This window comes from Lissotriton helveticus, chromosome 1_1 (genome assembly GCF_964261635.1).
Source record: "Lissotriton helveticus chromosome 1_1, aLisHel1.1, whole genome shotgun sequence".
Classification (NCBI taxonomy): Eukaryota; Metazoa; Chordata; class Amphibia; order Caudata; family Salamandridae; genus Lissotriton; species Lissotriton helveticus.
Window position 1 is genome coordinate 987331514 of NC_136057.1, and position 18506 is coordinate 987350019.

Here is an 18506-nt window from a genome sequence, read left to right on the forward strand (position 1 = left end):
AAGTACAGGTGCCCTGACTCCATGTTTTGAGACCCTGCATGGACTTGTAACCAGATGCTGCAGGCTCTATATACCGCATAAAAGGACTGCAGCGCTGCCAGGGAGATCACCACTTGGACTACTTTGCTTTGTTGTGCTAACCTGCTCGGCTGCTAGAGAGACTACCAGCATGCTGAGGAAACCAGTGTGCTGGCCTGTTGCCTGCCTGCTTGCTCTCCGTGCACCCCAGTACTCTCCAGGGACAGGCCCCCACCCTGCTCAGTTAAAAATCTCGAAAGGATTCCAGGCCAGCACTCTTTGAGGCTAAAGAACAGTGTGTGCTTTCAGCTTCTTCAGATTCAGCATGTGGTGAGGGCTGCATTTACCCTGCATTTGGGATGGAGCTAGTACGTGGTGAGTGCTTGAAGATCAGAGCACAGGGCGTTTCTGAACCCATGCTAAAGCACCCTCTGCTTGGCCAAGCCTACGTGTATGGAGTACTGCTACTCTAGGACCCAATGCAAGTGCAGCACTCAGAGCGGTGTTCACACCTTTTTCATTAGACCAGCATCGGGAACCCAGAGCTGTGCACCCGATCACCGCTGGCAACCAACTGCCCCACTTGCACTCATTGCTTTGGAAATCATTGCCTTTGTTGCATGTAGACCAAGCCATCCGCTCTGGTCTGTAAACGCCCAGACCCTGCGAGCTGGCTGAACCAAGAGGCCGCCAGCCAAGTCAGTCAGTCAGTCAGTGAATCCACTTTATTCGATTACTTAAAATCATAAAAGTACCAAACAAAACATAAACATAGACACTACTACAAATCTTTAAACATAACATTAAAAATACATAGGAGATATTACAATTCATAATGGAACCTAACACATATTCAGATCCCTTAAACTAGAATTAGGCAATAGCTAATGAGTAGTACCTTTGGATGGACTCATCCTCAAAGTTCTCTTGTTCTTAATCCTCACTGCTGCTACCAAAAAGGATGCAATATTAAAAATGTAATCAGGGTTACACAAAGCTTGATGAAAAACTAGCGTTGGTCTAGCCTGAGTAAAACCCCTTCCTCTCAGTATAGGTATAGTTAACAGATATCTTCTGTGAATATTGGTGAAAAAGTCGCAAAACATCATAAAATGTAATGTGTCCTGGGCCAGCCAAGTCAGCAGCCCTTTCCCCACCCAGAGCGGTTTCATTTGCAGGCATTTCTAAACATTGGTCTGAGAGGCCATGCAGGGTACAAGACATGCTGCAACGTTGGAGCGGCGTGTGCTTCAAAAAGCTGTGTTGATCTCAGCAGCTACGCCGAGCGGTCACAGGCAGCTGCCTCTCACTTTGGGATGTGGGGAGACCCAGTGGGGTCTCCTCGTGGCGCTCCGAAGTGTTGGTATATATCTTTGGGGGCATTGGTGTGTCACAGTATGAGGCTAGGCCCCAGTCTCCTTGTAGAAAAAACACATTGCAATTATCATATCACTCGTTGAAGGCTCGCAGGTGCTCCGGCACCCTATGCCTACCTGAAATCATTGTGCTAGGGCTCCCAAGGAGAACTGTAACCCGCTAATAAGGGTGCAGATGTTTCTGTGCCCACAGCAGCTTATGGTTGTGGGCATTCCTAGAGGTAATGCATGATGTCTTCATCATTGGTCATACTGAGTAATTTATGTGTTTATCCACAACAGAAAATCATGACTAAAGTGTTTTCTGTGCCCCACATGCCAAGGACTTTATGATGTATGTCGTTAGCCTTAAACAGGATATCAGGGACCATCAAAGTATTTGCCGTATATGCACAGTACTTATGATTCATGTCGTTATGGTCTTGGATTATGCATAATATATTATATATTTTATACAGACCTGTGTGGAGTCTCTTTTGTGGTGTATTCATTGTGTCACTGCTTTGAGTGTGTTGCACACATGCTTTACATGTTGCCTGTGATGATAAGCCCTGCCTGCTCTGTGCCAAGCTACCAGGGGGTGAGCACAGGTTATCTTTGGTGTGTAACTTACTTGCCCTGACTAGAGTGGTGGGTTCTGCCTAGCCAACCAGAAACCCCATTACTAACACATACATATCACTAAATAAAAATATTAACCGCATGCGCGCTAGCGGTTTTCTCGCTGCGCGCTGCAATTTAAAAAAACCCGCGTTACATGACGAGCTGAGCTCGTCATCCGCGTAGCGCAGGTTACGCTCATGACGAGCTGAGCTCGTCATGAGCGCCGAAAGGGTTAACAAACACAAGTTTTGTGTTTTCAAAGAAAAAGCTGAGATGAATCCATTTAGCCATGAATTAAGGGTAAACTTTGATGGTGAACATCAGCATAGAGACTCAAACTCACGTGAAAAACCAATCAATGGGGTCTACATACATTCAATCACTCTGAATAGATGGCATAAGGATTGACTTGAAATGACTAGGCAGAGCATGAAAATCAACAGAAGTAATAAATTCACATTTGGGTTGTTTTCCACCATTAAAAAATCTAAATAAATTGATGTGTAGGTGAGCACATGTGAAAAGAAGAGAGATAATTGTCTAGCCAATATGCCACCAACAAATTAGCCATTGCGCGCCCACCTGAGAAGAATGAGACTGTGACTCATATAATGTTTAATTAATTCTGTCTCTTATCTAAGCATGCCAGCTATTTCCAATGTTGACGTTCGGTGACATGCACGCTGGTAATGTGAATGGCACCTCCAATACCCCCCCTCTGGCTCAGCAACTAGCCAGCAGATGGGTGCAAACTTACTGGTCTGAAGGAAAATCCACTGGAGACTTGGGGATTAATGTCTTGGGCGGACAGATGGCACAATGCCCAATTATTGCCAGTGCTTGATAACTCAGGCAGTTTGCTGGCTTAAAACCACCTGATTGTCAAAAACAATAAGTTCAAGTTCATGCATTTATAAAGCGCACTACTCACCCAGAGGGTCTCAAGGCGCTGGAGGGAGGGGTTTACTTTTTATCGAATAGCCATGTTTTCAGTTCTTTTCTGAAGGAGTTGTGATTCTGAGTAAGGCGGAGGTGGGTGGGGAGTGAGTTCCAGGTCTTGGCAGCCAGGAAGGAGAAGGATCTGCCACCCATGGTGGTTGTTCGGATGCGCGGGACTGCGGCGAGGGCTTGATTGGATGATCTTAGTTGGCGGGTGGGATAGTAGAAGGACAGTCGGGGTTGAGGCATTCGGGTCCTAGATTATAAAGGGCCTTGTGTGCGTGGGTAAGAAGGCGGAAAGTAATTCTTTTGTTGACGGGAAGCCAGTGGAGGTTTTTTAAGTGACCGGTGATGTGCTCTTGGCGCGGGATGTCTAATATGAGTCTCGCTGATGCGTTTTGGATGCGCTGGAGCTTTTTCTGCAATTTTGTTGTAATTCCGGCATAGAGTGTGTTGCCATAGTCCAGTCGACTCGTGACCAGTGCATTGGTGACAGTCTTTCTTGTTTCGAGGGGGATCCAGCGGAAGATCTTTTTGAGAATGCGAAGGACGTTGAAGCAGGAGGACGATACGGCGTTGACTTGTCTGGACATTGAGAGGGAGGATTCTAGAATGAAGCCAAGGTTACGTGCATGGTCTGTGGGTGTGGGCGCAGATCCCAAAGCGGAAGGCCACCAGGAGTCGTCCCAAGCTGAGGGGGAGGATCCTAGGATGAGCACCTCTGTCTTGTCTGAGTTGAGTTTTAAGCGGCTCTGTTTCATCCATTCGGCTACTTCTTTCATGCCTTCGTGAAGGTTGTTTTTGGCGGTGTTGGGGTCTTTGGTGAGGGAAAGGATTAGCTGGGTGTCGTCGGCGTAGGAGATGATGTTGAGTTGTGTTGACGTGCGATGGAGGCGAGGGGACTCATGTAGACGTTGAAGAGGGTGGGACTGAGTGAGGAGCCTTGAGGTACGCCGCAGATGACTTCGGTGGGCTCTGAGTAGAATGGGGGGAGTCGGACTCTCTGTGTTCTCCCGGCTAGGAATGAGATGATCCAGTCCAAGGCTTTTCCTTGTATGCCGATGTTGTTGAGGCGTTGTATGAGGGTGTTGTGACAGACAGTGTCGAAGGCGGCGGAGAGGTCGAGTAGAATGAGGGCCACTGTTTCACCGTTGTCCAGGAGTGCTCGGATGTCGTCGGACGCCGCAATGAGGGCGGTTTCGGTGCTGTGTTTGGCTCGAAAGCCGTTCTGTGAGGGGTCCAGGGAGTTGTTGGATTCAAGGAAGGCTGCTAGTTGGCTATTGACGGCTTTCTCGATGACTTTGGCCGGGAAAGGGAGGAGGGAAATGGGTCGGTAGTTTTTCAGATCTGAGGGGTCTGCTGTTGGTTTTTTCAGAAGGGCGCTGAGTTCGGCGTGTTTCCATATTTCTGGAAAGGTGGCGGAGTCGAAGGAGCAGTTGATGACATCGCGGAGTTGGGGAGCGATGATGGAGTCAGCTTTGTTGAAGATGTAGTGGGGGCAGGGGTCAGAAGGTGAGCCAGAGTGGATTGAGTTCATGAGGCGAATGGTGTCTTCAATGGTGATTGGGTTCCAGGAGTTGAGGTAGTTAGTTGGAGGGGTGGGATCTGAAGGGGGTGGGGTGAGTTGGTCATTGGGAGTATTCTTGAAGCTGTTGTGGATGTCGGCAATTTTGTTGTAGAAGAAGGAGGATAGCGCATCGCAGAGGTCTTGGGAGTTAGTGATGTCGTTGGATGCTGCGGGAGGGTTGGTGAATTCTTTGACGATATTGAAGAGTTCCTTGCTGTTATGAGAATTGTTGTCGAGACGGTCCTTAAGTGCTGATTTCTTGGCGGATCGGATCAGTTGGTGGTGTTTGCGGGTGGCTGTCTTGAGGGAGGCCATGTTGTCTGAGGTTGGTTCTTTTCTCCAATTCTTCTCCAGGGTGCGGCATGTCTTCTTGGATTTTTTAAGGTCATCATTGAACCAGGGAGATTTTTTGCTGGATGATTTCGACTGGTGTTTTTTCAGGGGTGCTAGTTCGTCCGCACTGTGGGTAATCCATTGCCTGAGGTTGGTGGCCGCTAGGTCTGGGTCCGTTGCCAGGGTGGGAGTGTTTTGGCTGAGTGATGTGAGGAGTTGTTCGGTGGTGATTTTGTTCCATTTTCTTCGGGGAATGGGTTGTGGACGGTTGTGGGTCAGGGTTGTTTTGTAGCTGAAGTGAACACAGCTATGATCCGTCCAGTGGAGGGCTGTAGTATGATCGAAGGAGATGTGCTTGCTGGAGGTGAAGATAGGGTCGAGCGTGTGTCCGGCTATGTGAGTGGGGGTGTCAACAAGTTGTTTGAGTCCGAGATTGGACAGGTTGTCCAGAAGGGTGGTGGTGTTGTTGTCGAGAATGTTGTCAAGGTGGTAGTTGAGGTCTCCTTGAAGAATGTAGTTCTCGGAGGCGAGGGCGTGCGGGCTGACAAAGTCAGTGATGTCGTCGCTGAATTGAGATCGGGTGCCTGGGGGCCTGTAAATGAGGGTTCCTCTAAGTGTGGTCCTGGGGTCGGTGTGGATCTGAAAGTGGAGGTGTTCGGCGGTTGCAAGATTGACGTCAGAGCTGGTTGTAATTTTGATGGTGTTTCTATGGACGATGGCGATGCCTCCTCCAGTTTTTTTATTGGTGCGGTCTTTTCGAATGATCTTGTAAGTGTCCGGTATGGCTATGGCGATGTCGGGGGCAGAAGATGCATTCATCCAAGTTTCAGTAAGGAAGGCGATGTCAGGTGACGCAGTGTCGATTAGGTCCCAGAGTTCGGTTGCATGTCTGTGGACCGAGCGGGTGTTCAGTAGGATACATTTCAAGTCGTTGGGTTCGGAGCTGTGTGTGGAGGAAGTGTGTTTGGTGAGGGTCCTGACGCAGTTGAACTTACAGGAGAGGCAGGAGAATGGGCCGTGGGTACGTCCTGGGGTAGCTTCGCAGCAAAGTGGGGTGCGTCCGGCGTTGAGGGCGAGGAGAGTAGCGGCATCATAAGTTACTCTGGGCGGTTGGGAGCGGCATAGAGCAGGGGGACGGGCGCTGGGCGCGGTCCAGGCGCGGAGGGGCGCAGACGGGCTTACCTTTGGCGCAGACGGGCTTACCTTTGGCGCACCTTCGGCGCGCCTGGGGCGCGATCGCTGCGCGTGAATACTGCGTGGAAATGCATCTGTCATATGCGGATAGAGGAGGGGGAGGGGCGAGGGAGGAGCAGCTGGGAGGGGGGTGCGTGCTGGGGAGCCTCGCTACGAGGCACAACAAACAAAATGGCCGTGCAACATAAACAAACAACTAACCAGGCGGCCAGTCCGAGCTCCGATGCAGTTATTAAATCAGCAAATCACTTAGCAAATGCGAGTGCACAAAGAATGCTTCAATTATCAGCAAAATGTAAAATGCGAGCGCACAGTGAATACTTCAATTATTAGCAAAATGCAGAATGCGAGCGCACGATGAATATTTCTAATATCAGCAAATGCTAAATGCGAGCGCGTAGTGAATACTTCTATTATCAGCAGAATGTAAGCAGTCACACTACGATACCCAGGCAGCCAGAGCGAGCGCTGCGAGGTGTGGTCAGGGAGCGACCTCTTCTCACGAGGATAGGGAGGTCAATCCCAAGCTTCGACAGTGCCTATATTAATGGGTTTGGCAACAAAGTGGCAAAATACCTGATTTGTTTTGGATTCAATCTATGAGGCACTTTTATGAGACTTTGTCAAAGAGAATGCAATTATTTCTATAGCAGTAGTGGTGGAAGAGGACAGAACATGTGAGCGGTGACTGCAGCTCTAAACAATTAGCATACTTACACGTTCACATCTACTGCATGTATAATACTAATCTTCTTCTCAGGGCTACTCGGCTGGGTTCCCTCCCTATCTGTGAGGGTAGCGTAACATGCCACCCTTACCTGAGGCTCTGTTCTCTATGTCAATGATCTTCATTCTAATTGGGGGAAGTAAACCCTAAACATGAACACGCAATGCTCCATGCATTCCTTTCTGTAGTCTCTGCTTTGGTAAAGAGTACATCTTCATTTTCCAATCTTCAAGAGATACTTTCCAGATCACACAAGGGTGGATCTTCCTCTTGCAAAAAATCCCTCCATAACACATTGTAATGGTGTTAGAAACAGGGGTGTCGAGTTAGCAGTGGTTTGCACCCTGTCCAAGTAGGGACCTTTCTATCTAGTCAGGGTAAAGGGATTACACAGCTAAGGTAACCCCTGATCACCCCCTTGGTAGCGTGGCACAAGCAGTCAGGTTTGTTTCAGAGGCAATGTGTAAATCATTTGTATGTAACCCACAGTAACACACTACAAACGCTACAGATGGACAACACACCAGTTTAGACAGAATTGAGTATGTTCATCTAAAACAAACAAGACCAAAACAACAAAAATCCAACATACACATATCAAAATATGGCTTTTAAAAAAAAAACAGTTCTGTCCTTAAAAAAACTATGGATGCGTCTATTTAAGTACAAATTCCCTTGGATGCATCAAAATTACAGGATCCAAACAGGCACAGGGAAGGCGATGCGTCAGTTTCTTACTCACAGGGAAGGTGATGCGTCCATTTCTTGCTCCTGGGGAAGTGATGTGTCATTTCTTACTGCCACGCATGAAAGGTGATGTGTGGGTTCCTTACCTGAGCGGAGGTGATGCGTCAGTTTCTTACTGTGAGGGGAGGTGATGCATTGGTTTCTTACTGAAAGCCTAGCATTGATGTAGATTTGGCATACAGGTGCGATGTGTCAAACAATCCAGGTGCTATGGGTCGATGCAACGGTGATCCAGACACTGCATCGATTTCTGCAGCTGCAGACAGGTGATGGATGCATGCATTTTTTTTAGGTGTGCAGCAGGGCATGTGTTGGAGCAGGAGTTTCGGACTATGAAGACTTGCGCTGCGGAGGTTTCTTCGACCGCTGACAGGAGCTGCAACAATATTTTCAGCCTCAGCAATGCGTGTGCTTCTCAAATGCACTGGTGTTTGCAGCAGGAAAAACTGTGCTGGAAGGGCAAAGGGAGGATTTTCAACAACAGAAACAGCAATACAACCTTCAAGGGCCCAGAACTCGAGTTGGCACTACAATGCAGATCAGAACTCCTAGCAGTGGATTTCAGGGATGCTGCAGGTGAAATCTTTGTGTCTCTCAGACTTCTTAGCAGGAGGCAATCTCTGCATCAAACCCTTGGAGAACGTTCTTAAGCAGAATACCACAGCAAAGCATGAGTCCAGTATTCCACTGTCCACAGACAGAAGCATCAACTGCAGGCCAACCCAGCAAAGAATCACACAGCAAAGAAGCAGTCCTCCTCTTGGCAGCTCTTCAGCCCTTCTTCTTGGCAGGTTCCTCTTAATCCCTTAATCCAGAAGTGTTCTAAAAGTCTGGGGTTTTAAGTCCAATACTTATACCTCTTTTCCCTTTGAAGTCTTTGTAAAAAAAAAGTCTACCTTGCTCAGTAAAATTAGTTTTGTCCTCCCTGGTCCAGCCACACTACAGGGAGTGGAGACAACATTGTGCAGGGCAGCCACAGCCTATTCAAGTGTTAGTGACAACTCCTCTCATCACTCTAGCCAAGGAAGACCCATCAGCAGATGCAGGGCACACAAGGCCTGGGCACACCCAGTGCACATTACTAGGGACTTACCAGCAAATCAAATATGCCAATCATGGATAACCAATCATAATGACAATTTACACAGGGACAACTTGCACTTTATCACTTCTCAGCAGTGGTAAAGTTCCCACAGTCAACAAGCCAGCAAAAACGAAGTCAAGGGTACCATAAAAACAAGAGGAGAAACAGCAAAAAAGACAGGGAATAAACACACCAAAAATGATGCCAGTTTTTCATTAATGGCCAGAAAAAGGGTGATATGGATAGCTTTACATATGTGCCTCTATTGGGTGTCCATCACTTTAATAAGTTTTACTGGTCTCAAAAAGAAATTAGAATCACCAGTCGGCCGCACTTTCAGGATATATTCTAACTAATACCTGCGCCTGTAGGGATTTTGATGTTGGACTCTTCCTGGAGCTATTCTTTCCAATCCTTTGACAGGTGATATTGGGCATCGCTGTTTTTTAACTGGGACTGGTGAAAATTCGGTAATTTCTTCCAATTGATGAGCCATTGCATCAATCACATTGTGATTGGTCAGGGAGGTGACCACAGTAGCTGGTAAAGGTCTTAAAGTCCTCTACTTAACATCCACACCCACCACCTTCCTCCCCATAAGCAAACATGAACAGGAGGGAATTCAGATGAGACGAGTAAATGTAGGACCACCAGCATTAAGGTGTGGCTTAAAGAGCAGTGCAATGGACTACTCAGGGCCCGATTTCCAAGGGACCTCCGTACTCGTGACAAAGGCCACACAGGGGTAATGGAGGGATTGCCTATTTAAACCAGGATTATGGCCTTCAGCCTGGGACAGCATTACTAAAATGCCCTGGCAGGTTAAATACCAACTGCCAATGAATCTGTAGGGGGATATTAACTATTAAGATAGTAGACCCAGGTGAGCAGAACCCATCAACGGTGTCACTGGTCCCCTATGATGGCCCTTTCAACATCCGTGAGCCACTCTGCAGGTTCTGTGATTTAACCTGTGTGACTGTTGAGCTTTCAAAGTATCCACTTAGCATTTGCTAGTATTAGCTGGTTATAGTTTGCAAAAGATCATTTAATGTTACTTCCTGTGATTTAATTTGCTGTTGAATGGTGGGCATCGCTACGTTCACTCCCCCCATGAATGTGAAATGACAGTGCTTGCAAAGCCTGCAGAGTTTCTAAGCAACGTCAAGGCTGATGGTATAAGATGTTTACAATATGGGTGGTTAGCTAAGTGTCGTGAGCTACCAGTAAGTGCAAAGGCTTATAAACATTTTCTTGCAATAGAATTCTTAAACATTATGTAGTACATGGAGAATGGGTTTTCTTACCAGCACATTGTACTGCGAAACAGATATGTTGTTCGGATGCACCGTTAGGCGAACACATTGCTTCATATCCGAGGCAAATCTACGGGCCTCATGCGACCGATCGCAGTTCTCCCTCCTCGTGCACCTGTCAAATAAACAGAATACAAGCTCACTCATAGTGTTATCCTACACAATCTAGCCTTAAAGGTACACCCCGAATCAGAGGTGGGCAAGCCAGACTGGCCAAAGCCAAGTCAGGGGTTCTGGCTTGGCAGTGTGATCAAATCACGAGACGGGACATCAAAAGACTAGGCATGTAATTTGCACAACAAGTCTCACATAAAAATACGGTAGCGACTCTTTCAAATTGAAAAATGATCTCTTGAATGTACCTAAACATCTGTTAAAATTCATATTGTATAAGCATGAACTTTGAAACATTTACAAATTTACAACAACAATGATCTGCTAACTTGACATAAGGGAATCACGGGTGCCAATTTGTCAAGTGACATACATACATACATAAACATATATATGTATATGTATATATATACATAAACATATGTATATGTATATATATATATATATATATATATATATATATATATATATATATATATATATATATATATATATATATATATATATATATATATATATATATATTGAAAAGCAAAGGTGCCCTAACGCATTCAGGAGGGCACACGACAGCGTTCTCCCTATGGGTATTTAAATGCAGCTTGTCTTCATGCTCCAGCGTTAATTCTTTAAGCCAACGCGTTTCAAGGCATTTCAACCTCTTCCTCATGGGCTGCTTGGTACGGCATATCAACATCTCACACCATTCAGTATTCAGCATTTTTATTGGTACATTCACCGCCAGTGGGCGTGCTACTTCGTGCAAAGTTCCTTGATGCATGATGGGACACAGAGTTCCTGATATGAGCAAAAATATAAACTTTAGTAAGTTCGATATGCAGTCCTCATTAAAAGCAATTGTGAACCTTTGTAGGTGTCGAAGCATTCAGACATGCTTAATTTGCATATTGACCGCTGTGCTGTATCAGTGTCAACAGTGTAACACCGCAGCCTCTGCCAAAGCGATGGTGCTACTCTTCATGCGTTAGTGCACCTTTGTTTTTCAATATATATATATATATATATATATATATATATATATATATATATATATATCACAGCTCCCAAATTCATTCAGGTAATCGTCCAAATAAAGAAAAGAAAGCACTCTCAGGGGGGTTCCAGTCAGATTTATTCCAAACCAGGAAACCTCGGCACTTCAGACGCATTTCGGCACTCAGCCTTTGGTAATTGTTGCCCAAAGGTCGGTTAGGCCCAAGGCTGACACACTAGCAGCTAAATATTTCGCTGCTGGAGATGACTGTTTCTGTTGTAACTCAGTCCATAAGTGCCAGTTTAAGGTGCCTGAAGCAACACTGAGTTATTTCAAAGTGCTCTCATATTTGACACTGAGTTAAAATAAAGCATGGTGAAGTAATGTCACTTGTCTAACATCACAAAGTTTGGTCAAATTAGGAACCAATATTGAGCTCAGGTATCCTGGCTGCACATTGTGCAATTCAGTAACTGGATGAATATCTCATTTTCTCCCTTCCTATTTATTACTAAAGGGCAATGCGTTGTGTTCCATGATTTACTTTACAGACTAAATTAGTATACAGTGGCCAACAAATATCTGTATTGCATACTCATGCAATCTGAAACGGTAGATATATGAAATGCATTTCTAGAAAAAAGTAACACGTTAAGGGTAAGCCAAGGCAGAACACGACTTTTAAGTGAATATCCTTTCCTTGACTTAACGAAACGAACCAGCGGGATTTCAGGAGGAGACAGCAATTGCATCGAAAAGCAAGTCTTCTCCTTTATTTGGAAGACATTTATTTTCCTAGGGCCACCACCAATGAATACCACACAATGGAGTGACATTATTTTACTTAATAAATCTAGCATTGGGGCACAATGGCGACAGAGTGAGACCAGTAAAAGCAGCATGGGCACAGATAGATAGATAGATAGAAACAATGACATTCTAAAATACGTCAATAATGTTCAAGAAAACATTTCATTTACATAATTTGAATATGCTTGTCCAACTATATCAATGTAAAAAAACAGCAATAATCAGCGTGCTTTTGAACATTTAGATTTTGTATGTACAGGGGGTACAGTAAGCATATGCATTACACAGTTTTTCTTGCATGGGAAGCCTTTCATTCTATTCACACAGTTCTGTGAAAATAAGACTCCACATTTCAAGGTTTAAACTACCCATGAAGAGAGGAGAGGAGGGAAAGAGCTCGGAGCCACTGAACACACCAAGACCTTTCCTACCCCATCAAGCAGATATTGTTTTAATCAGAAGAATGTCAAGGCCTGGCTCGCTTCTCTAATTTATTATTTAGATATTGCGTTGTAAAAATAGATTTCATCAGACATTCCCAGTCAATTAATCCGCACTAATGACGGACTATTTCTAGAACAAAGCCTGGTGTGCAGCAAGCGTTCAATAGAGCAAGTCATAACCAGAATGGAGACTTGTATATCCACCCAAGGATTAATATATTTACTTATGTGTTAACTTTAAAGAAAAAAATGCATTTCAAGTGTTGCCCATGAGATTGTGCACTTTTTAAATGTATTTCCAAAGTTAGGCACAATCAGATAATTTTGGTCTTCCCAAAGAAAAGAAAAGTTGCCTGCCTTCACTTGAAATTCATTTTCACATTAACTCATTGTGTATTCCTTATTGAAGCACTTCAAATGGGGCACCAGGTTCCTTGGAATAGCTTTATCATGGCAGCAGAGAAAGCTAATGGCCTATGCCTGATGAGCTACACTGTTCAACGTCTCTCAATGTCAGTCAAGTAATGAGACTTCCAGTGCTGGGGAATGGTAAGGCATTACTTTTGGTTATACTGGACGGTGATGGCTGCTGAGTGGTGCAGTTGCTGGAACACAAAGACTTCATAGCAGCACACCTGCATTCATGGGTGGCAGCAGGAGAATTCATGCTTTAGCACACAGCCCTTGTTTAGAAACATTTTTTACCAGTAAAAGTGGCTACGTTTGTAAAAAATAAGCAAGTTGTGAGGCATTACATTTTGCAACTTCGCTACAAAAGGCACGAGATGAAAGCGGTGTAACAGGTAGATAAAAAAGTCAGCCAGACAAAGGCCATCATCACAAGGGAGTTCATCACTTCTTTTCAAATTTAAATAGATCCATGGGAATTCCGGTGAAGGGATCAAAAGTCTTCCACACTGGATCTCATGTCGCAACCTAACACCAAGGTATAGGGAGATGCAATAACAGATTAATAATTTGAGTTCTCAGCTAGTGTGTCTTGATTATACAGTTGTGCAATGGGCACAGAAACACAGTTATGCTTCTTGCTTGATTTTCCTGAAGAGTGAAGCACGCTTAAAGCTGGCCAGCGCCCCTTCACCATGGCAGGGCTTGTGAAGAAGCGACACCAATGGCTCCTCCCCTTCTTGAGGAACGGGCTTGAATCAAATGGGGTGTGTCATTTTCTTCTCTGATCCAGAAGAGTCAATATGACCATATACCATCAAAGAATGCCAGGGAATTTCCTATCAACAGCTTTGTGAGCTATTTCCTTAGGCGAAGTGCAAGCCTTCTTAGTGCGTTGCCTAGGGGAAGGCAGAAGTATCGTGGGAAACGTCATCCAGAACAAATACGTTCTCATATGGAAAAGGGTGCAGCGTGTATAGTCACATTTTCACAGGGAGAACAGCAAGCACAGCACTTCTTCAGCAAGAACTAATGTCCGTGTTTCAATCACACAGCTTAATCCATTGTCGATTACATTCATCGGAGAAGAAACATCTGTTTGAAGACCACAGTGCTCATTTCAAAGAACATTTCCAATATAACTCCATTACATTCCACAATTAAGCTAATGTGATGAACTTACAGGGAGTCTCTATCAGCTTTGTTCTAAGCAAGCGTGGCGCACCAATTACACACGGCTCTTGATTCTTGCATCAAGCATGGTTTCTGAGCACCCCGGGAGGGCAAATTAAAACAACATGATACATTCTAGCAGTGGTCGACATGAAATAATGTATCTATCGAGGCCACTGCCTAAATTTACTTTCATTTTTGCAAGGATAAAAACCAAATGGCTCTCAACAGGCAACTTTAAGGCTACTTTCCGTATGGGAAAAATACTTTGAGCCAAATTTTTGGATATCTAAAGCTTGAAAACTGACTAGGAGCCCTACTCAAGAAAACTAACAAATACAGGTTAGGTAAATGACACACTTTTGTGATAGTACGAAAATCCTGCACGTTTTTTCAGTGTACACAATGTAAGAAACTTTGGCTATTGTGTTCCACTTGGCTGCTGTATTGTTTCAAGTCAAGGAGACGCAGCTTTTCAATAATTCTGAAAGCAAAAAAAATATCTCTGTGCAAAAGCTTTGAACCAGCAAAGAAAGGTTTCAATAGGCAGATCAAGCTTTGAAAGTCATACAGAAAAGTTTCTGCGGTGGGAAAAGTTTGCTCCTGCCAAAAGGTCATGTTGGCAATGAGGGCTGAACACTTGATGCGCCGCTGGCAGGAACCACCAAGCTGCAGAAGAAAAGCCTCTTCTGTGGCAGGAGAGACTGGACGGCCTCAGTTTGGCTTTCTCCAAGACCTCAAAAGTGAGTGAGCTTTCTGAAAAGAGGGCAGAGTGAACTGAATTGCCCAAAAATAGACGCCAGATTAAGAGCACAACTGGTTGAAGTCTTCTTCAGAACTGCATGCTTCTCACGCTAACCTTCAGCTGTTTTGATCTACTGCTCCATAATGCATTTTTTTTGCCTCCGGATTTCGACATATTCAACCTCCCATAATCCCATAGACCACCCACGCATTGAAGCCACAGTCTCAACCCGAGCCCGTTGCTTTCACTGAGTGAAATGGGAACTTCAAATACCCTCTGGAAAAAAACTTGACTTATCCCAGACTCCCACATATCTGCTCATCTTCCACAAACTAAGTATAAAAGATAAAGCTACACACCATCAGGCTTGACTTTTGATGACCTGTGATTCTTCCTAAAAATGTGAGCTACATGTATTTTCCAACATGGGCACCAACCCTGTAAATCCAAACAAAGTTCTGCTACTTGTTTATCTGCTTGCCTACTGGAGTGGAGAAGTGGTGGAATAACTTCCCCGTGTAGTTGAGGAGACAGACGTGCCAGGTCCTATAGCCCTAAATAATTCCAGGAACCTCACATCAGAATGACCAAGTGAGGATGAATGGTCTTCCAGGAACAGTAACTGTTGGGCGACCATGGCCTCCTGAACCGAATGACCTAAGTATAAAATATGATCACTCCTCCTTTGTTATCCCCAGTTCTTCTTAACTTCTGTGACGTGTGGCAGTTGTCTGTCAGAACTGAATGCTGTGAATGCGATTAAAGCCTGTCAAGTTTCCTTCTTGGTTGCCCGAATTAAGGGTGTCAATCTTTTCCCAGTAGCCACAGTATCGCCTTGAATTTAACAGTACACATAAAAGGTGTAAAGTGTCTCTGTACGTGTTACCCAAAAGAGGAATTTAAAATAAAGTGTAAAAAAAAATTGGTAGTCTTGGAACTATTGATTGAAGACAAAGACTAATGCAGAACTATAAAAGCGAGGCACAAAACTGTCCATAACACCAAGCCATGTCATGAGGGGACAGAACATCCAGTAGAGGATCCAAAAGGGAAATCTGTATGTTTAAACCAAAAACAATCAGCAACAAAAATGGCAGCAAGTGAGCAATGAATGCAACAAAAATATGGAAACAAATGTGTGTGATGAATCCTTCACTTGTTAATGCCTCCTTTCTATATGGTTCAAACAGGAACTACATTACAGGAACATATACATAACTTCTTCTTGGATTGCGTAGCTTACAGAATCGACCACCATCTTGAAAAGGGCCTTTCAGAAGGCTTGGTCACACCTTTTTCTTCCATACATGGCAGGAATAAAGTATATGAACAAGACCAAATTTGACATCTTTTGTCCACTGCTGAACTTTGCAGCTCCGCTGCCTCCTTTACTAGCTGATGCTCCCTGCAAGTAGCGGAGCACTCCTTTGACCGACCAGTACCACAGAAACACTAGTGAAGTCAGATACTGGAACACAGTGCCTGGTCCTGCAATAAGCACTCCATCTTCCCTACAGGATCATCGCCTCAAGAAAGCTCCCAGCATGGATGTAACATGGTCCTGACAGTTTCCCCTCCATGCCCCCAATGTGCTGGAGAATGCAGACATCCTGCAGTTGCCCTGAAGCCTTCACTATGCATCCAAACATCAGATCATGCTGTCCTTTTGGCAACTTCGGCCCCCACTGGCTTGGCTATTAAATTATTTTCTTTGTGATGAAAGCACCTGCATCACTCGGAGGTTCTTCTTGTGGGCCACTGACCTGTGTCGCTAGCACCTGCAAGGCCATAACTACATGGTCCTGAGTCACTGGATCTATTACCCCAAGTCAGAGATAACCCGGTCTCTCTGAAGCACCTGTATCTGTTGGCAAATTGATCACAATCAGCGGGATCTATTGGCAAATTAAGAGACATGAACTGACATTTTACTCTATTTATTTGGTGCTTACTGCTTCAAAATCATCAACAATGAGTATATACTTGTGAGAAGGCTCGGCAATGAATATCTGAGTGGTACCCTCAGATTTACAACAACATTAGGGCAGCTCAATTGACATAAGTGTAAAGCACTTTCAGCAGTCTAAACAACTCTGATACTATACATAATGTTAAACTCTCAAAGGATAACAACAGTGAATTATTTTGTATTAGGGGTTTTCTGCCAAACATAATGGAACAGGAGTCTGAACCAGATCAGAAACCACAGAGAAGGTTCCCTACCTGTAAAGCTAATTTTGTCATGTTTAGTAGGGCCAAATACTTGAGACTACCACAATTTTCTGCACTTTTGCCACACTGTATCGTCAGTGCTTCTTAAAGAGTTCAGTGAATCTCATTTATAAACCCAGTCCTGTCTCTACGGTCACAGAACCATATGCTTCACTGACCCTTTTGATAACCCTTTTGATAACAGGGATGGTAATGTGGGTCAACGGAAATAGAGGTTTTGTGGAGAAACCAATAACCCTGGGTGCAGTTTGCGTAGCAGCACTACATGTAGCTTCACGTAGTATACTTTGGACTACACGTAGTACTGCGTAGCGTACCTGATGGTACTGTGTACTTGTCTGCACTGTGAAATAATTGCAAACAGCATCCTGCACAGTGCTAGTTGTGATAGAATAAGTATCTCTATCTTTATGTGCTAAACAGCATTTAGTACTTTACTTGTCTGCACTGTGAAATAATTGCAGATAGCACCCTCCACAGTGCCAGTTATGATAAAATAAGTATCTCTATCATTATATGCTAAAGAGCATTTAGTACTTTCACAAAAGTGAAACTGAAAATTAGCAAGCAGTGAGAGAGGTGATGATTTTGGGATCCTCCCTAACCTAGGGGGAGGACCAAGCAGATGCCTTGAACACAACGAGCATAAACAAAAAGCACATCTTATTGAACGATTCGGTGGTGGTCCCATCCTCTTAGGACCACCCCAAGCACAGTTATTGGCAAATAAAAATCCCAACCAAAGGCCCTGCAAAGCATTATGGGATGAGATTAGCAGTGGGCAGTGAATATTATATAGTATCCAATATCAAAATATTTCTACAAAGAGCTGCAGTTCAACTGGTGGTTACTAGATGTCCCTCACGAGTCAAATGCAAATGCTTGATTAAAGGGTTTCAATGGTTTTGCATTTGACTCGTGAGGGACATCTAGTAACGACTAGTGGAACTGCAACTTGATGTAAGAATAATTTCAATGCTTTGCATTTGACTCGTGAGGGACATCTAGTAACGACTAGTTGAACTGCATCTCTTTGTAGAATTATTTTGATATTGGATACTATAATATTCACTGCCCACTGCTAATCTCTTCCCATAATGCTTTGCAGGGCCTTTGGTTGGGATTGTTTTTTGCCAATAACTGTGCTTGGGGTGGTCCTAAGAGGATGGGACAACCACCAAAGTTCATCAAGATGTGCTTTTTGTTTATGCTCGTTGTGTTCAAGGCATCTGCTTGGTCCTCCCCCTAGGTTAGTGGGGACCCAAAAATCATCACCTCTCTCATTGCCTAATGATTTCATTAAATAAGTTCACTTTTATGAATAGGTTATATGCTTTTTAGCATGTAAAATTGTTTAAGAAAAGCATCTGAGGATGTTGTTGATTTAGCTGCTTCGATTAAGCTCAGTTTTTGTACTGTGCTACATACAAACTACAGTATGCTCCATGAGCGTAACCTAGTACTATGCCCAGGGTTAGAAACCATAAACCGTGTCCGAGGGAAAGATCACACCTCAGCTTGCAGTCAGATGTGGAGAGGCAGAGAAGACAAGCAAGACTGTTGCTTCCAATTTAGGAAACCCTACCTATCAGAAGTAGGAGATTTATCCAGGTATGGGGAAGTGTCAGCAGTCAGAAGCAAACACATACTTGGTGGAATGGGGAAATACTGAGGGACAAGCATATA

The 18506-nt window shown here is 44.4% G+C and overlaps 1 protein-coding gene across 1 annotated transcript in view; it reads right to left on the reverse strand.

Moving 5' to 3' along the window:
- PLXNA4 (plexin A4) overlaps positions 1-18506 on the reverse strand; it is a 1016639-nt gene that overhangs the window by 396352 nt on the left and 601781 nt on the right. Inside the window, exon 7 of the mRNA XM_078677443.1 lies at positions 9896-10019. Coding sequence (XP_078533569.1) covers positions 9896-10019 — 124 coding nt within the window. The remainder of the gene's footprint in view (positions 1-9895; positions 10020-18506) is intronic.